The 21,532-nt window shown below is 38.4% G+C and overlaps 1 protein-coding gene across 1 annotated transcript; it reads right to left on the bottom strand.

The window, feature by feature from the left end:
- Positions 1-920: 920 nt before the first annotated feature.
- On the bottom strand, positions 921-14,275 carry LOC132214761 (zinc finger protein 33B-like). The gene is given in 7 exon segments (XM_059662177.1): positions 921-1,698; positions 1,700-3,768; positions 9,521-9,616; positions 9,894-10,029; positions 12,431-12,488; positions 13,666-13,751; positions 14,170-14,275. Coding segments are annotated over 5 exon segments (2,592 nt in total). The 5' UTR covers position 12,488; positions 13,666-13,751; positions 14,170-14,275; the 3' UTR covers positions 921-1,464.
- Between the last annotated feature and the right edge of the window lie 7,257 nt (positions 14,276-21,532).

Here is a 21,532-nt window from a genome sequence, read left to right as displayed (position 1 = left end):
CTTTCAAAAAACCAGATTTTGGTTTTATTAATTTTCTTGATAGGTTTTGTTTTCTATTTCACTGCTTTCCACTTTGATCCTTATTCTTTTTTTTTACTTAATTTGTTCTTGTTTCCCAAGATGGAAGTTTAGACTATTTATGTAATCTATAATCACTAGATTGTATAATCTTAGATTACTTGTGTAACTTAATGATGTACTTGAGTATACCACCTTTACACTATCCATAAAAGCCCTGCTCAAGCTCTACTCTGTCCCTACTCGTCTCAACCCTCCTACTCATATAGTCAAAAGTTTCTAAGGGTCCAGTATCTCTCAGACCCCTCAATTTACAGCCCAACTTATACCCCTGAGCATCACCTAGTCTATCTTTGGCTTCTCTCCTGAACCCTATCTTGGAGGGCAGCTGATTACAGAGTGTTTGGACAAAATTTAGGCTGAAGGCTATTCACACATGTGCAGTCAACGTACCCCGTGGCTTGAGATGAACTGAATGAGAAAAGAAAGGGGCAGTAAGACTAGGACCTAGACCTCCCAATGCACAGAATACATTTTATTTACCATTTTGTTATTTTTATTTATAACTTTTAAGTGGTTGACATTAGCTTTGCAGTCCTATTTTTAAACTATTGCTTCAGGCCCTACACCCATGGGGGATGCACCTGATGTAACTACTACTAAACTAGGAATGCCTATTTCCTATTCGCAATTATATTAAGTTCCATTATGCATTTTGAAACACAGTTTTTATAATGTACCACTTATACATACCTAAGCCCTGTGAACTCAAAGGATGCTTCACGTATACATCTAACGCTATTGCCCTAATTACTTAATTTATCCCTGCTTTCTAAAAGTTTCATATTCAATGGTTGCCAGGATTTGGTTTGCAAAAGGGTATAATTGAAACAAGAGAACTTGTGGTGAAATCTTTATTCCTTTGTAAACCTGATGAAATACTGATTTCAGATTTCTTTTTTATTTTGTAACCTATGCTGATGATTATTCAAAATGATGAAATTTCATATAACTGAAACACATATAGTGCATGTAAAGATGGGGGAAATCTGAATATGATCTTTATCTGACAAAGAAGTAGGGTGGCTTCAATTACTTGAGAACATAATATAGTTAGGTAGGATATAATCATTCAAAGCTTGGTGAAAGGCACAGGAGAATTCTTTATACTATTATTGCAACTTCTTGTGATTCTCTTTTTTCATTTTGCTATTTCTTTTTTGTCTTAAAGCTTTACATTGTACAATATAAATCTATAAATTACAGTTTATGACATCAAAACAAAAATGCAATTATTAATACTACATTACATCTAAAGAAAATTTTCAAACTATACGTCTCAAATTGACAGATTTCTCCCCAATATAAATTCTGACATCACAGACTTTGAATTTTTGCTAAAAACTTTTACAAAATCAAAAAATTTGTAGGGTTTTATACCAGTAGTTACTTGACATTCAATTGAATGTTACTTCCTAACAACACTGTCCTCCTTTTGTTGCAGTCTATTAGTTTGTCCAACATCATCACTTTGGAGTAAAATAAGGCTAGTTTGTGGATGAAGGTTACTTTATTCAGAATATCAAGAGAACTTTCTCCATAGTGTGAACTCTCTGAGTTGTAGTGGGTGCTGAATTGTGACTCAACATTTCTAATATGTACTTCAATCATAAAATTTTCCTCCCATGTGTGTTCTCTGATGTACAATGAGGTTTGACTTCTGTGAGAAGTATTTTCCACACATGTTACATTTATAGGGCTTCTCCCCTGTGTGTGATCTCTGATGTTTAGCAAGGTCTGATTTACGGTAAAAAATTTTCCCACATTCATTACATTGACAAGCCTTCTCTCCTGTGTGAGCCCTGTGATGCACTGTGAGGGATGATTTGTGACTGAATGATTTTCCACACTCATTACATTTATAGGGTTTCTCCCCTGTGTGTTTTCTCTGATGTAAAATAAGTCCTGACTTCACACAGAAAGATTTGCCACACTCATTACATTTATAGGGCTTTTCATCTGTATGAGTTCTCTGGTGTACAATTAGAGCTGACTTATGACAGAATGCCTTTCCACACTCACTACATGCATAGGGTTTCTCCCCTATATGAATTCTCTGGTGCTGAGTGAGCTGTGATTTCTGGCAGAAGGTTTTCCCACATTCACTGCATTCATATGGCTTTTCCCCTGTATGTGTTCTATTATGTTTTATTAGGTATGATTTATTGTAAAATATTTTTCCACATTCCTGACATTCATAGGGTTTCTCCCCTGTATGTGTTCTATAATGTTGAGAGAGGGTGGACTTATGACTGAAGAATTTCCCACATTCGGGACATGCAAAGGGTTTCTCCCCTGTGTGAGTTCTCTGATGTACTGTGAGGTCAGACTTCAAGCAGAAGGTTTTTCCACATTTGTAACATTCATAGGGTTTCAACCCCGTATGAATTATCTGATGCCTGGTGAGGACAGACTTTTGGTAGAAAGCTTTGCCACATGTATCACATGCATAGGGTTTATCCCCTATGTGAGTTCTCTGATGTTGTGTAAGATGTGACTTCTGACAGAAAGATTTCCCACACTCAGGGCATTCAAAGGGTTTCTCGCCTGTATGAGTTCGCCGGTGCACCGTGAGATGTGAATTCATACAGAAGAACTTCCCACATTCATAGCATTCATAGGGCTTCAGGCCTGTGTGTGTTCTCTGATGTTTAGTGAGGTCAGACTTCTGGTAAAAAGTTTTCCCACATGCATTACATTGATAGGGTTTCTTCCCTGTATGTGTTCTCTGGTGTAATGTGAGGGCTGACTTGTGGCTGAAGGCTTTCTCACATTCATTGCATTCATAGGGTTTCTCCCCGGTGTGTGACCTCTGATGTTTAGTGAGGTTTGACTTCTCCCAAAACTTTTTCCCACATTCATTACATTGAAAGCTTTTCTGTCCTGTATGTATCCTCTGATGTCGAGTGAGGTGTGACTTCATCCAGAAAGCTTTCCCACATTCATTACATTCAAAGTGTTTCTCTCCTTTATGAGTTTTCTGACGTTGTGAGAGGTATAACTTCTTCCTGAAATTATTTCCACTTTTATTATAGTCACAGTGTTTCATATGTGACTCATGATTCTTTAAAAGTGTAGCACTCACACATAAGGATTTCCCACAAACACTAAATTCATAGTGATTTTCGTTTAAGGACATTATCTGATGTAATAAGATGGATGGGTTCTCACAGGATGTTCTTCCATATTCATTATACTCACAATCATTCCCATCTGAGATCTCTTTCGTGTATATATTAAATAGTGCCTTTTCATAAAAGCTTTCTCGATATATGTTAAATTCAGAATTTCGCTGCAAAGTTTGAACCTTCTCATGTTGAACAGGGTCTTCATCATGACTGAAAGTTTTCCCATTTTTAAAAAATTCACTTTTCTCTCTAGTATGAGTTTTTTCATATATAATATTGAATAGTAACTTTCTACAAGCATTAAATTCATCAGTCTTCTTTCCTGTATAGTTTTTCTTATTGATAATCAATTCTGAAATATAGTTGAAACTCATTCTACATGAGTCACATTGACAGAGTATTTTTCTGGAAGAAAAAGAATCTGTATCCAAGCTATATGGTTTTCGTATCACATTACTTCGTTCTTTAGTCAGTGTTTTGTTATTCATGAATACAACTTTCCAGACATGGTGAAACCAGTTTTCTTGGCTCATCTCTGTCATGTAATCAGGCTTCCAGATGGCTAGAAATAAGAAAAATTAATCTTACACATAAATAATAACACATTTCTTATGAATGTGACCTATATACAAATGTTTTATGTTGTTGCTAACTTTGATGTCCAGACTCCAGGGATGAAAATAATTGCAAGTACATATATTTTTCTATTTTGGAGGGTTTGGGTGAAGAAAAACAAAAAGAAAAAAAAACTTAGAATAGTGGAAGCAGGGAGAGGAAACCAGCTATTAGAACACAGACATTTAGTTTCTAATGTCTGAGGAATAATAGCAACTGCTTAAATCTGAATCTCCCATGTATCCTCCAAAAGAACTATAAGGATTTATATAAGAAGAGCAATAAAATTACCTATAGTAACCCATGACTTTAGCATAACTAGGAAATACAGAACACTACTCAGTGCAGTCACCACCAAGTAAGGACATAAATATTCAAATACAGAAAACCTATGGGAAAAGTTAGCTGGAGACTATAGCAACCATGTAAAATAAGAGATAGAATTTAAACAAAATTAAGTACAAATAAAATTACTCCCAGAGAGTAAAAGCCCCACTGTCAGTAGGAAAATGCTGAGATGATGTTTCAGTTCTGAGAGATAAGCTAAGACTACTGGGAAATCCAAAAGAGGGTACTTGTAGTAGATGGGAACTAAGGAGGTAAGAGGTGAACAAAGTGAGGAATAAAACTGTGAAAACAACAAAATTACCTTAGAAAATAGGACTTAAATTACAAGGAGTTTGTTATGGACAGAATCATATCCTTCCAAATTCTTATGTTGAAGCCCAAATCCCAGATGTGATGGTATTTTAAGATAGGGCCTTTAGGATATAATTAAGATTAAATGAGGTCATATGTGTGGAGCACTAATCCAATCGGAGTGGTGTTCTTATTAGAAAAAGAAGAGACACCAGAGCTTGCTTGCTCTCCACACAAGTAGAGAGAAAAGGCCTTTGCCAGCGGAAAACTTTTTATATTCCTGTCCATTGCATTCCCTGAAATTTCAGGTAGGATGTTAAAAGAGAGTGTTAAAACAGGACATCCATGCCTTGCTCCTTATATTGTGGAGAAAGCATCCAGTTTTTCTCAATTAAGAATGACATTAACATGTTTTTCATTAAGTTGAGGAAATGCCCCTCTATTCCTAGTTTGCTGAGTTTTTATCATGAATGGGTGTTGGATTTAGGCAAATGCTTCTTCTGCATCAATTACTATCATCATATTATTTTTCTCTCTATGGCCTGTTGATGGGGTGGATTATATTAACTGATTTTTGAATGTTGAACCAACATTGCACACCTTGAATAAATCCTACTTGGCCATGGTATATAATTCTTTTTAGACAGTGTTGGATTCTATTTCAATTTTTGCATCTATGTGCACCTTATGTCACCATCTGCTTTTGAGATTAGGAAAATAATAATCTTAAAGAATAAGGAAGACAGAATACCCTAAGGAATCTACAAGAAAGCTAGTATAGCTAATATACAAATTCAGCAAAGTTTCAGGGTATAAGGTCAATGCCGCCAAATCAGTTGTGTTTCTATATCCCTGCAATGAGCAATCGGAAAGAAAATTAAGAAAGCGATACAATAGCCACACCGGTTTGGCTCAGTGGATAGAGCGTCGGCCTGCGGACTGGGAGGTCCCGGGTTCGATTCCGGTCGGGGGCATGTGCCTTGGTTGCGGGCACGTCCCCGGTGGGGGGTGTGCAGGAGGCAGCTGGTCGATGTTTCTCTCTCATCGATGTTTCTAACTCTCTATCCCTCTCCCTTCCTCTCTGTAAAAAATCAATAAAATATATATTTAAAAAAAAAAGAAAGCGATACAATAAATAATAGCATCTTATTTAGCCTATGTTGCACTACACTGATTGGTTTTGTGAATGTTAACCAGCCTGCATACCTGGAATATATCCCACTTGGTCATGGTATATAATTTTTTTAGACATGGCTAATTTCTATTTGCTAGTATTTTGTTAATGATTTTTGCTGGTAGATTTATGGGAGATATTGACCTCTTGTTTATTATTTTTGTACTACCTTTCTATGATTTCAGTATCAGAATAATAAACTTGTCAGGAAGTGTTCCATCACCTTCTGTTTTTCTACAAGACATTGTGTGAAATCATAATTAATTATTTAAATGTTTGGTAAAATCTCCAGTGATGATATTCCACATTTCTTTTCTCCTTTTTAATTGGAGCTTTTTATTTAAAATTTCTTTAGTCCAAATTATCTATGACACCTTCTATGACAATCTATGGGCCATTCAGAGAAGGTGTCATAGATAATTTGAACTAAAGAAATTTTGGGCCATATATAATTACGTAAATTATCTTGATTAAGTTTTGATAGTTTGAGATTTCTAAAGAATTGTTCCATTTCTTCTAAATTGTCAAATTATGGCATAATTGTTGACAGTATTCACTTAATATCCTGTTAACAGATGCAGAAATGATATTCCATTTCTTTCTTGATATTGGTGATTTGTCAATATTTGTTAATATTATTTTTGTCAATATTGCCAGAAGTTTATCAATTTTACTGTTTTTCTCCCCCAAAGAATCAGATTTTTATTTCATTCATTTTCTCTATTCTTTTCCTATTTTCAACTTCACTGATTTCTGCTCTTAATTTTTTAATTTTCTTCCTTCTACTTGCTGTGGATTTACTTTACTCTTTTCCAGTTTCTTGAGGTAAAATTTTAATTATGGGTTTGAAACCTTTCTTCTTATCATTAGTTGCATTTTAGTACTATAAATTTCCCTCTCAGAACTGCTTTAGCTGCCTCCCACATATATTAATATGGTGTGTTCTCATTCTGTGCTATGTATTTTTAATATTTCTTTTGAGCCCAATCCAGTTGGTTAGGGCGCCAGCCCTCAGACTAAAGGTTCTCAGGTTTGATTCCAGTCAAGGGCACGTACCTCAGTTGCAGGCTCAGCCCCGCCCCAGTTGGGGTGCATGCAGGAGGCGATCAATGCGTTCACATTTATGTTTCTCTCTCTGTGTCTCTCCCCCTCACTTCCACTGTCTCTAAAAATCAATGGAAAAAAATATCCTCAGGTGAGGAGTTATATATATATAAATATGGAGAGATATTTATATATATATACATATATATGGAGAGAGAGATATTTATATCTATACATATATATATGGAGAGAGAGATTTATATATATACATGTATAGAGAGAGCCTTCTTCATTGATCCATGCATTATTTATAAATATCTTGTTTAATTTCCAAGTGTTTATTTTTCTCTTGCCTTTCTGTTACTGATTCTCCGTTGGATTTCATTATGGTCAGAGAACATAACTTACTCAGCAGAATTTCAATTCTTTTAAATTTACTGAGGTCTATTTATGCCTCTAGATGTTTTATCTTTCTGAATGTTCCATGGGCGCTTGAAAAGTATGTCTTTTCTGCCATTGTTGGGCAGTGCCCTATGAATTACGTTCTGATAGTCTGGGGTTTCTAGAGGATTGTTCCGTTTCCTCTATACCCTGGTGGTCTTGCTCAGTTTTTCTGTGTCTACTGTTGATTTAATGCCTAGAAGTTCTACCAACTTTTATCCACTTCAAGTGAAATGTAAAACTTCAATTCAACTAAAATCCCTCTTCCTCAAGCTTAAAATGTAATTGTATTAAGTTCCTCAAATCATATTATAAACTTTGTTCAAATGATTTCAGAAACTCATGAGAAGGAAACTCATATTTACCCTACTTTTGCCACTTCCAAAGTTCTTTCTTTACTGAAGTTCCAAGCTTTCTTGTGTTATTTCCTTACTATTTAGAAAATTTCCTCTAGCCACTTCTTTAAAAGTAGGTTTGCTACTAACATTTTCTCTTAGTTTTCTTTTGTATAATAATATCTTTAGTTTACCTCTTTAATGAATACATATTCCAAGATAAAAAAATTTTTTTGAAAGTCCTTTTTTTCCCAGTAGTTGGAAAAAAAAAAGTGCTATTTCCTTGTAGCTTCGATGGCTTCAGATAAGATATCCACTGTCATTCCCAAAGGTAATGTTATTTTCCAACGCCTACTTTCAAGATTTTTTTCCTTTGGTTTTCAGAAATTAAATTATGATGTGCCTTTAATGGATTTATCTTCTTGGAAGTTCAGATTCTTGAATGAGTAGTTTTATATCTTTTGCCAAATTTGAGAAGTTTTCAGCCATTATTTATTTAAATACTTCAACACCACTCTCCTCTCCCCTTCTGTTACTCTGATGATACAAATGTTAGGTTTTTTTTTATCGCTGCCCCCCCTTCCAAATACAGAGATAATCCAAACTCTTCTTAAAGTAGTGCACCCAGTCACTTTAACTCTGCTTTGATTTCTCTGAGAGATTTTACCCACAGAACATTTAATATATGCAAATATCTGTGTATGTGTTTAGCACTTTATTTTGATTAAAATATATTTAACATATAGCAATGTGTAAATTTAAGGCCTACATGTTATTTTGAAACACTTATATACTGTAATATGACTGCCATTGTACCAATAATTAGTACCTCTATCTCAGATAATTATTTCTATTTTTGGAGTTGAAATAATTAAGTTCTAGTCTATTAGCAAGTTGGATGATTATAAAACAATATTATTCTCTATATATAGATCTCTAGGGCTTATTTGCTACTCTTTGCAAGTCCATACCCTTACACAACAATTGGCTTATCTCTGCACACACTAGAATCTGCTAACCACTATTTTACTTTTTGTTTTCAAAAGTTTGCCTTTTTTAGATTCTGCATGTGATACCTACCATACAGTACTTGTCTTCCTTTGACTTATTTAGCACAATGGCCTCAAGGTACATTCATGTTGTCACAAATAGCAGGACGTCCACAAATAGCTAAATATTTTCGTGTGTGTGCACATGCGTGTGCATGTGTATGTGTGTGTGTACATATTTAGCTTGTATCCATTCTTCTTTATCCATTCAACCACTGATGGGCACTCAGGTTGTTTCTGTATTTGGATATTGTGAATAATGCTGCAATAAATGTGGTAGTGCATTTATCTCTTCAATATCCTATTTTCATTTCCTTGTGTACATACCCAGAAGTTGACTTGCTGGATCATAGAGCAAATCTATTTTTAATTTTTTAGGAACCTCCACACTGTTTTCCATAGTGGCTGAACCAATTCCATTCCCTCCAACAGAGCACAAGAAGTCCTTTTCTACACATTCTTACAAACACTTGCTACCTCTTGTCTTCTCGATGGTAGCCATTCCAACAGGTGTGATATGATATCTCACTGTGGTTGTGATTTGCATTGCCTTGATGGTTAATGATGATGAGCATCTCTTCGTGTACCTGTGGCCATTAGTGATACTTTTATTTATTTATTTTTTATATTTTTATTGATTTCAGAGAAGAAGGAAGAGAGAGAGAGAGAGAGAGAGAGAGAGAGAGAGAGAGAGAGAGAGAGAGAAGAGAGAGAGAGAGAGAGAGAGAGAGAGAGAGAGAGAGAGAGAGAGAGATCAATGATGAGAGAGAATCATTGATCAGGCTGCCTCCTGCTTGCCCCCTACTGGGGATCAAGCCCACAAACCAGGCATGTGCCCTTGACCAGAATCGAACCCTGGACCCTTCAGTCCACAGGCTGATGCTCTATCTACTAAACCAAACCAGCTAGGGCAAGAAGTATTCTTGAAAAAACATTTCAAAGCTGTCAACCTCTGGATTAACCAAAGGAAAATAACAAATCCCTTGATGTTCATCTGTACAATACACACTAACTCACCTGGGAGTCTCTGGCTTGGGAATTCTTCCTCCAATATCCATGGCTCCTCTCCTTGCTCCAACCTGAAGATCACTTCTGGTTTGGTGACACAATACCCTGTCAAAGTGAAATAATTTAGGACTTGGACCAGGAAGCCTAGACGTCAGGGACTCTAAAAGAGGAGGAAGCTTCTGGAGCTGATCAATGAAGGTGCCACTGAACATTTTACTGAAGAGGTAAAGACAAATATCTTCCTGGTGCCCAAAAGTGGTCAATCAACATTGATTCCTGAATTCAATCTTAACTATCGTTAAACTCTGTAGACTATCTCTATGCTTCATGACTGGAAGGATTTTGAAATGCCTTTCAGAATTACCTAATAAACAGACCTTACCCACTGAGACAAGGTTGCTGTAGTTCTCCAGCATCACGTCTCTGTACAGGGACCTCTGAGTGGGGTCCAGATGCTGCCACTCCGCCTGGGTGAAGCCCACAGTCACATCCTTAAATGACACCGATGCCTGGCATTTCTGATCAACGGGAAATGTTCAGAATTAGGTGACATGGAAAAAGATGTATCAACTAATCCTTACCATGATTACTGTTCAGGGATGAGCAAAACGATCTACAGAACATTCCCTGTCAGGGCACATACCTGGGGTGTGTGTTTGATCCCTAGTTGGGGAGTGTAGGGAAGGCAACCAATCGATATTTCTCTTTCACATTGATGTTCTCTCTCTCTCTCTCTCTCTCTCTCTCTCTCTCTCTCTCTCTCTCTCAACTCAAAGCATGTCCTCAAGTGAGGATTTTAAAAAATAATAAAATTAGGTCCTTTCATCACATCTATTGAAAAAATTCCAGATGGATTATGGTACTAAATATTAAAACAAATTTGGAAATTTTAGACAACATATTGAAAAATTGCATTAGGCCCATGGGGTAAGGAAAATAAGAATAAAAAACAGAAGACACAAAGAGTTATATCAAAATATAAATATACCACTAAGTTAAAAGAAAAATATCATATTGAGAAAAGACAATTCCTACAAAACTCAGCAGAAAACCTGAAAAGCCATAAATGTATGAAAGCTTCACAACCTCAATCAGACACATAAAAATTAAACAGTGACATTTTTCATAAATTAGTGTAGAAATAATTTTTTATATCTGGAGAGGAAGGAGGAATAGTCTTCTAATTAGTAGTAATATACCTAGAAAAATTAGAAATCCTCAAATTCTACAACTTAAAAATATTAATCATAAGACTCTAGAGCAGTGACTCTCAAGCTTAGTAGGTGTCAGCATCCTATGGATGACTTATAAAAACATGACTGCTGATGCCCTAGCTGGTTTGGCTCAGTGGATGGAGTGTCAGCCTGCAGACTGAAGGGTCCTGAGTTTGGTTCCAGTCAAGGGTACATGCCCAGGTTGCAGGCTCAATCCCCAGTGCGGGGTGTGCAGGAGGCAGTCAATCAATTATTGTCTCTCATCACTGATGTTTCTATCTCTCTCCTCCTCTCCCTTCCTCTCTGAAATCAATAAAAATATATTTAAAAAAACAACAACATGACTACTGGGCCTCATCCCAGAATTTCTCTTCCATGAGGCTTGGAATGGAGCATTAGAATCTGCACTTCAAACAAGTTTCCAGATTATGCTGCTGCTTCTGGTCAAAGAACCTCACTTGAGAAGCACTGCTCTAGAGTCGGGAGATACATTTGCCTTTGTGTGGAGACAATGAAAAGGATATTCACAGCAACATCATTTATATTACTGAAAAACAGAAATTACTTAAGTGTCTACCAATAAAGAAGAGTATTTAGGATATAGTGTTGCCATCCAATGGTGAGTTGGGGAAAAATATGTATCATATATCCATTAAGATAATTCATATATTTTTAAAAGCACCCATCCTAGCCAGTTTGGCTCAGCAGATAGAGCATAGGGCTGTGGATTGAAGGGACCCAGGTCAGCCCGATCCCCAGTAGGGGGCATGCAGGAGGCAGCCAATCAATGATTCTCATCATTGATGTTTCTATCTCTCTCTCCCTCTTCCTTTCTGAAATCAATAGAAATATATATTTTTAAAAAGCACCCAAAACAATAAACTGTATTGTTCAACTATCTACATATTTCTTCAATGAGATATAGAGATAAAATGGGAAGACTAGTGGACAAGGATGAAAACTTAGAACTAAAGTAGGGACACGGTGAGGAAGACTCCAAAAGAGGGCCATCAGAAGAGCTGTATAAGACAAAGGAGACTTCCCAAGAGAAAGTAGTCAGTAGGGTAACGTAGCTTTTGTTCAAGATAGATAACTGCAATTAAGCCACTGGTGACCTTTACCTGGGTAGGTTCTAAATAGTGGAGGGGAAGAGCCAAGGCAGAATGCTATGGGATAAAATTTGACTGCAAACCCCAGAAACATTTACTAGAGAACTTAACTTTTAACCATTTGCTGCACGCCTTGTCTACACAGCCTAGCTAAATAAAATAGTTATGGAGAGTTTTCGCAACAGGCATGCAGGCCATTCATTCCTCTAAACACACTAGGTTTTATGCTAAGAACAAACAAGGCCATCATAAAACTGACTGCTTGAACCACCTCTTGGACCCTTTTGCTTCCAGTGAGGAACAGTTTGAGGCACTCATTGGGTCTTGAACAGAATTTGTCTGTATCCAAGTGTTTCCCTTTCTACCATGATTATCAGAAACATCAGAGACATACTTGCAAGTCAACCTGGAAACTCTAATATATATTAATAATCAGTGTAAATCTACAGGCCAGTGGTGGCCTTGCTAGGGATCTGTTACTTTCCCTTTTTGGTGAAGTTTGACTTTTATCTATTACTAATTTCCCATCTTAACATATGGACTCCTAGAAATCACACAAAGTCTATTGTAAAATAAAGTGGAGACAAACAACTTACCTGGGATTTGTTCATTTTCTGGTGTTCTTGCAAAAGTGTAGGCAACTCTGAAGACATACTGGGTTACAAGAAGAAGAATGGAGTCATGAAAGATCTGGCCTGCCGGCAGCTCCTGACTTCTGCCCTGGGAAGCACCCCGCCCTCCCCCAACCCCCCCCCCCCAGTAGATAGTAGTAATGTCAATATCCCTTTGACCTACAGAAGGTAGAGGGAAATGGTGAAAGACAACCTATCTGACTTTAATATAATCATACTAGTGACCTGGTGCATAGATTCATGCACATTGAAATGAAATTAATTAGAAGGTGGCCAGCAGGGCGGGACTGGGTGAAATGGGCCAGACATGCCCTGGAGCCAACCTCCCAGCGGTCCCTCTCTGGCGTCTGCAGGGGTCCCTACAGCAGGTGGGGTCCCCCAGCCTAGTCTGCAGGGATCGGGGATCAGGCCGAAATCAGCTCTCCAACATCCACCGAGGGGTCCCAGAGTGCGAGAGGGCACTCTGCAAAGTTGCTGTTGTACAGGTTGTAGAACACAAACGCAAGTGCGCAGTAAACCAGATTCGGGCGGACAGTGCCCCAGCAACCAGATAACCCACCGCTGAAGGTGGAATCTCACGGCCCTGCAAGGAATAGGGCTCCCTCCTCTCTGGTTTCAGGGTGCATCACCCAAGAACCGCCACTGCCAAGTCACTGCAGCTCGGCAGCTCCTTCATTGAGGTCTGCACCCTGATGGTCAGTGCACGTCATAGTGACTGGTTGGACACTTAGCATATTAGTCTTTTATATATAGAGATATATTGCTTTGGGGCATAAAATGTTTAGTGGGTTAATATAAATATTTTCTTCCTATGGATTTTGTAATAGTTTAAGTCTCCCTTGGTGTTCACAAAAAATTTAAATGACAAACCTGATTGAAACAAAAAACACACCTAATGAAGGAACATTAACCCTTCACCAAACCCGTAGTGAAGAATACTGAGGAATAAGCTGTTTATCATTGTCCCTACTACATTACTAAATTCTTTAGATAGTGACTCCTAAGAAGACTATAAAAAGCAGTGCTTTAAGGAAAGGTCTATGTTTTAATTTATCTTTGTTGTCATTTCTCAATAGGATCTTTTATACAAAACTTCTTCTTGTGTGGAAAAGAGACAGTAAGTGCCAGCTTAGGAGTCAGGAGCTCTGGCCTTTAGTCTTCACCACTAACAAAGCTGTGGTCCTGAATGAGTCACTAACCTTCGGAAGAAAAATGAGGCACAAAAGAGCTAATCCTTGAAACTTCTTCCTGGATGCTAGTGCAAGTCCGGGCAGAGCCACAGCATCTGCCAAGACGCAGGGATGGGCATGACTGGCAGCACCGCAGATCCAGAACGGGTACCCGGAGACCAAGTTGCCTGTCCGTCCGTCTGGAGAGGAACAGCGGAGTAAGCGGCGACAGACAGCGCGGGAGCCTTTCACCGCAGACCCAGCTCCCCAAGGAGCACGTCTCGCACATGCACACCCTCCTCCCGCAGCACCGCGCCTCCCCACCGACCAGATGCACCCCCACGCCCTCCTGTGGCCGCAAGAACCGTCCTCCCCGCCCCCTCCCCCCGCTCCGTGCAGAGGCGGGTCACGTGGGTGGGTGGGGGTCCAGTTCTGGGTCCGACAGAGACGCCCGTCCCGCCGCCCAGGGGCCCACAGAGCGCCTCCCAGGGGCCGCGCGAGCCCCCCGTCCTCGCCCAAGCCTCCCGCGCTCACCCGCGGCTCCCTCCTCAGGTGACAGTGGCCCCGGAGATCGCACAGACTCGGGGACCCCAGGATCGCCTCCTAAGCGAGGCCAGAGACAGACAGAAGCAGCAGAAGCCGAGAGCCCAGAGGAGAAGGCGGTCCTGGGCATGCGCAGGAGACCCGCGCGCGGAGCCTGCCTGCCCTCCCTCCAGGCTGCGCTGCCAGCCTTGCAGGGTTGGCGGGGAGGTGCAACCTCAGCTGGGGGAGGTTGGGGAGGTCTGAGATAGTGTCCTGGGTCCGTCATGGGCTCCCCGGAAAGTTCTGGATACCAGCTGAGTTCTTTGTGCAGCCAGAGTGCAACTCAGACACAAAGCCGTCAAGGAGCGGCAACCTGCATGTCAATTTCACTTTTTCAAATACTGGGAGATAGATCCCAGCAATACAGAAGAGTAAACTCTAACCCCATCACCGATTGCAGGGCGCGGGGGAGAGTGTGTGTGGGTGAGTGTGTTTGCGGGGGTGGGGGGACGTGGCAAGAAAGCTAGTCCTTCAAAATCATGTAAGCAATAAACGAAAATTGTAGGAAAATCAGGAAAGAGACACAATCCAAAAGAAAATAAATATATTTATTCATTTACATAAACATATTCTTTCCTCTGTGACAAAGTTTCTTGAAAAATAGAGATATACACTTTCATAGATCAATATTCTCTGACAAAAATTACAATAATAATCTCAACAAATGTATGTACTTTTTTCTCTTTGATTTTTAATATATTGTGTACTATACAAAAGCATTCTTAACTTCATCTGAAATAAATAAAAATCTAAATTAACAGCCAGGGAATATTTTTAAAAGAAGAAAAATGCCTAAGAAATACCAAAACGGATAAATTACTCTATTATTCAAAATAGTTTGGCATCTGCTTAATGGAAACACTACAGCCTAGATTGTTTTTAAAAATCTAGTGTAATAAATAAATGTAGCATTTCAAAACAATGAATGAAAGAATGGAGTATTCCATACAGCAAGTCACCCCCAATAATTTGGAAAAAGGTTATGCCATAAATTATATGTGATGGAATTCATGTGGATTCAAGATCTGAAATGTTTAAACCTCTAAGTTAAAAAAAAAAAATACAGTAAATGAGATCAAGAAGTTGTGACACTGAAGATAGAAACCATAAATGTAATATCTAATACATGTTATTATAGAAAAAATAACTCAATTCTAATTTTAAAATGTTAAAAGCAAATAAAACCAAAAATTATATTTTTACTATTTGAAAGAAAATATATATTAATTAAATAAGGATATCTTTAAACCAATAGAAAGAAAAACTTAAAATGGGCTATAGAACTGACCAGTAATAGCCCTGTCTGGGTACTCAGTCATTTGGATCATGTCCCATACACCAAAAAGGTATGGGTTCAGTTCCAATCAGGGCACATATCTAGGTTGTGGGTTTCATTCTCCAATGGGAGGCAATCTCGATTATTCTCATATAGATGTTTCCTTTTCTCTCTCTCTAAAAGTCAATTTACCAAAAGAATCCTTGGGTGAGGATTTTTAAAAAAAGAACTACCAGTAATGAAATTAAAAAGAAAATGCAAATGAATATTTTCATTCAAAAGTCCACTATGATAATTAAAAGATGCAGATGTTTAAGTAAACACATATGATATCATTTATTGAGATTAAAATTTTTAATTTATATACACCAAACTTCACTCTATTTGATGCAGTTTTATATGTTTTGACAAATGCATAGATCTGTGTTACCACCACCACAGTCAACAACATAACTGATTTCATCACTGCCCAAGAAATTTATTTTATGCTACTTTTTTGAAGTCAAACTCTCTTACCTCTGGCAGCCACTATATATACTTCATGCCAATAAGTTTTCCCCTTTTCTGGAAAGTCATGTATATGAAATCATACAGTACGTAATCTTATGAATCTTGTATCTTTTACTTAGCACAATGCATTTGAGATTCATCTGTGTTGTTTCATGTACCAATAAGCTTGGGTTTTTGTTTGTTTGTTTAATCCTCATTGTTTATCATATGTTTAATCATATGTTTATGATTTTAGAGGGAGGAAAGGAGAGAGAGAAAGAAACATTGATATGAGAGAGAAATATCGATTGGTTGCCTCCCACATGTGCCCCAACCAGAGACCAAAACTACAACCTGGGTCTGTGCCATGACTGAAATCAAGCCTGCTGTCAATGCTCCAACCAACTGAGCCACACCAGCCAGGGCCCAATAAACTTGGTTTTTATTGCTGAGTCCTATTCCATGGTATAAATTTACCACATCTCACTTACCTAGTCCCCAGCTGATTGGAATTTAATTATTTCCCATTTGAGAAAATTATGAAAAAAATAACCATTTTCAAATATAGGATTTGAGAAGATTCAAGACTAATATGCAGTCATGGCACCTCTATTGTGAGTTTAATTCGTGTAAAGTCTCTAGAGGTGGCTGTACTTCAAATGCAAAAGCAGCAATGCAAAATTATAAGAAAAATTAAAAAATCTAGGAAACATATCATCACCTAAAGATAGCAATAATTCTCCAAATACCAAGTTTGAAGGTACAGAATTTTGTGATGGAGCGGGTAAAGAATTCAAAATAGCTCTTTTGAAGAAACTCAAGGAGCTACAACAACACTCAGAAAGAAATCAGGGGGGAAAGATATGAACAAAATGAGTTGTTTATTAAAGAGATATAAGTCATAAAAAGTAACAAAACAGAAATCCTGGAACTGAATCATTCAATGAATGAAATTAAAAATGCAATAGAAAGTTTCTGCAGAAGAGTAAATCAAATGCAAGCAGCCCAGCTGGTGTTGCTCAGTGGTTGAGTGTTGACCCATGAACCAGAAAGTCTTGGTTCAATTCCCAGTCAGGGCATATGCCCTGGTTTCGGGCTCGATCCCCAGTGAGAGGTGTGCAGGAGGCAGCCAATCAATGATTCTTTTATTATTGATGTTTCTATCTCTCCCTCTCTCTTCCTCTCTGAAATCAATAAAAATATTCTTTTAAAATGTAAGCATAAGTGAGAAAAAAGATAGAAATAAACCAATTAGAAGAAAAAAGGATGAATAAAGCCTGTGTGACCTATGGCACTCTGTCAAATGTACCAATATGAAAATAATTTGGGTTCCAAAAGGCAAAGAGAGGGGGAAAAGGGAGAAAGTATATTTTAAAAAATAATAGCTGAGAATTTCCCAACCCGGGGAGAGGTTTGGACTTAAAAGACCAGGAACCCAGCCCCACTGGTGTGGCTCAAAGCATCTACCCATGAACCCAGAGGTTACCTGGTTTGATTCCTGGTCAGGGCATATGCCCAGGTTGCGGGCTCCATCCCCAGTGGGGGCGTGCAGGAGGCAGCTAATCAATGATTCTCATCATTGATGTTTCTATCTCTCTCTTCCTCTCCCTTCCTCTCTGAAATCAGTAATAAAAAAATATACTTAAAAAAAATCACAAAGCCAATAGATCACTCTGTTCTCTCAATGCAAAAAGACCTTCCCAAGACACAGTGTAATGAAACTGTCAAATTTCAAATATAAAGCGAGAATGCAAAAAAGCACCAGAGGGGAAAAGATTGTTACTTCCAAAGGAACCCCATTAGGCTGTCAGCGGATTTCGGAGCAGAACCCCTACACACCCAGAGAAAGTGGAGTAATATATTCAGAGTTGAAAGAAATAACATGCCCGATAAGAATACTCTATCCAGCAAAGTTATCCTTCAGATAGGAAGGAGAAATACTTTCCCAGATAAACAAAAGCCAATGTTATCACCATTGACATGCCTTGCAAAGAAGATTTTTAAGCTGAAAGGAAATGACACTAACCAGCAACATGAAAACATATAAAAATATACAACACACTGGTAAAGAAAAATATACAATCAGACTTGGAAAACTGAAATTCTGTAGTAGAATGGTATGTCAATTTGTTAATAAATATGCAATACAATGAGGTAAAAAGCGGCATCAAAAACATAAGAGGGGACAAGTACAAGTGTAAAGCTGATGCCGTTGTAATAACCTGGTAATTATTTAACAGGAAAAAAGGGAAGGGAAGGCTATATACATAGACATGCAATTTATCCAGCTTTGCCAAAAAGCTGCATTTAACACTCTCCAGGTCTGTTCTCCACTCATTGATGGGGGAAGGGACTAGACAAAGGCAATTTAGACTCATGCCCAGTGAAGTCTGATGATGTGGGAGGCTAATTGCCTGTCAATCACACCTGTAAACAAGTAATTGGCCAGGATGGGCGTGGCCGCTGCAAGGGCACGAAACCTAAATATTTAAACTTAACAAAGAAGTGAGCTCTCTCGGGACTCCTGCTGCAGGGGCTGCGCTCTCCCGTGCACATGGTGCATGGCTATGTTGGGCTCCCCACGTGGACTAGTGGACTTTGATCTGGCCTGACTGCCAAACCACACCGGCTGCAACATGGAACGGGAACTCTGGATACCGCCCGGTTTCTGACTGCTGAACTCCCAGCTGCACCTCTTCCAGGACTGGCTTAATGGGCTGGGGGCTTTGGAAGCTGAGAAAGGTAACTTTACACAAAGAAATCCTTCTTCCACATTTCATCCTCCAGTGCGGGCTTCTGAAAATGTTTCTTTCAGCAGCACCCCAAGAACCTCACTCCCCCCAATGTTAGGGGAGTTTCATCCACTGGCAGCAAAGCCTTTATAGGCAATCAAAGTTACTGTCTTTAAATGGGCTTTATTGTCTGTGAGATGTCTTATGTAAGCCTCGTGTTAACCAAGATGTAAAAACCTAGAATAAATTTGCAAAAGATAAAGAGGACACAGAGTATACCACCACAGAAAATTACCAACTTACAAAGGTAGAAGAAAACAGAGGTCATAAAATGGAAATACAAAACAACCAGAAAGTAAGTAATAAGACGGTTTCACTAAGTCCTTACATACCAAATAACTCCAAGTGTAAATAGATTGAATTCACCAATCAAAATGCAGAGAGCAGTTGGATGAATAAATAACAAAAACCAACTATATGCTGCCTATAAGAGACTCACATCAGCTTTAAGGACAAACAGACGGTAGTCTCAAAGGATGAAAAATAGATTCCATGAAGTGGACATCAAAAGAAAACAGGAATTGCTATATTTATATCAAACAAAATAGACATTAAACCAAAAATGGTAACAAACACACAAGATTATATAATAGTAAAGGATCGACTCATCAAGAAGATATAATAATTGCAAATGTATATGCACCCAAAATCAGAATCTCTAAACACATTAAGCCAATACTAAAATATTTGAAGGGAGAATAGACAACACAATAATAGTAGGGAAGTTCAGTACCCTACTTTCAGCAAGGATAAATCATCAGACAGAAAATCAAGAAGGAAAAGTTGCACTTGAAACATACATTCGACCAAAAGAACTTATAGGACATTCCATTCAACAGCAGCAGCACACACATTCTTCTCAAATGCACACAGAACTTTCCCCAGAAGAGAGCATATGAGAGGACACAACGCAGGTCAGCAAATTTGAGAAGACTGAAATCATGTCAAGTATTTTTTCTGAACACAAAGGTATAAAAATAGAAATTAACAAGAAAGCTGTGAAATCTAAAAATATGTTGAAAGTAAGCAATACATTTCTTTTTTGTAATTGAATTTATTGGGGTTACATTTTTGTTTGTTGGTTTGTTTTATACCATATCTCATCCTCCCATGGGGTCCTCTGAAAATTCTTATTCCAGTGGTGCCCAAGGACCCAACTCCCACGAACAATTCTCCGATGAAACTTTCATTGTTATTTTGTTCCCTGAATGCCATCTCTGCGTGCTGGTAAATGTTAAATGTCCTATGCCCACCAATGTAAAAGGAGTATGTGCCTCTCTGTTTTACTCTTTATTCAGTCTCAGAGATTTCCCTGCTTTGCTTTCTCCTGCCTCCCTAATCTACCACCAATGGGTTTCATGCAATTCTCCTTAGGTCTCTTCCTTTGATTTTAATGTATAAGATTAGCTATAAAACTGCTATTCTCCAGAGCATTTTCTCAACCCATTAAGACTTTGTTTCCTGGCAATTATCAGCTCGGTTCATATAAACTCATAAAAATTCTCTACAGGTCTAGACATTTCTTACATCAACAACTGAATGTTATATATTATCTCCATTGTTTGAAATGACAATTTTAACATATATTAAATTCTTATGTATATTTAGATCTGTTTCTGTTCTTTTTGGAAGCCAGCACCACACTTTTAAGTTATTTTCATAATAATACACAAGTGTGTATTATTATGAAAATAACTAGAAACTAATGTACCTGGTTTCAAGTTCTTTGTTTAACATTCCCAAAAGAATATGTATTATTCTTTAAGGTTATACATTTCCTGATAAGGTTAAAACTACTTGTCAAGTAGAACAAAACCAAACTCTTCATCAAAACTTTTTATTGTGATTTTGATTGAAATTAAATTTTATAGGATTTTCTGTAAAGGTAAATACAAATATTAAACAATAGAATTTCCCCTGGTGCAAAAGGGGGAAAGACCTTGGCTCCGCTCTTTTCTTAGAGCATTTCCTTGAGAAAATAGTAAATCTTTTCTTTGTCCTTTTCATATGTACTAGTATGTAATCTTTTAAAAAGTAAATAAGCCTGATTATTTTTACAACCCAGGAAACCTCCTTCTAAAGGCCTTGAAGCTATATCTTTGAAATGTAACTAGCACAGATAATCACTGTATTTATCAGGTGGATTTAAGATAAACTATGTGTAGCAAATGGAACATCCCTCAGCTCAGCCTGCACTCTCTCGCAATCTGGGACCCCTCGGGGAATGGCCTAAACCAGCAGTTGGGCATCCCTCTCACAATCCAGGACTGCTGGCTCCAAACCACTCGCCTGCCTGCCTGCCTTCCTGATCGACCCTAACCACTCTGTCTGCCTGCCTGATCACCCCTAACTGCTCTCCTGCCTGCCTGATCGCCCCTAACCGCCTCTGCCTCAGCCCTGGCTGCCGTGGCTTCATCTGGAAGGACATCTGGAATGACGTCTGGAAGGTCGTGAGGCTGTCTGGTCTAATTAGCATATTATGCTTTTATTATTATAGATATATACCTGACTATATAAAAGTGTGATTTCTGTCTTTGCAAACTCATTAGCAGATGACCTGGGATGCCTATCACAGTTTCCTTTAAAGCTTATTCAGCCGAAACCGGTTTGGCTCGGTGGATAGAGCGTCGGCCTGCGGACTGAAAGGTCCCAGGTTCGATTCCGGTCAAGGGCATGTACCTGGGTTGCGGGCACATCCCCAGTGGGAGATGTGCAGGAGGCAGCTGATTGATGTTTCTCTCTCATCGATGTTTCTAAC

This window comes from Myotis daubentonii, chromosome 13 (genome assembly GCF_963259705.1).
Source record: "Myotis daubentonii chromosome 13, mMyoDau2.1, whole genome shotgun sequence".
NCBI lineage: Eukaryota > Metazoa > Chordata > Mammalia > Chiroptera > Vespertilionidae > Myotis > Myotis daubentonii.
The sequence above is the reverse complement of the archived record's forward strand: the minus strand, read 5'-3'. Positions and strand labels throughout refer to the sequence as shown.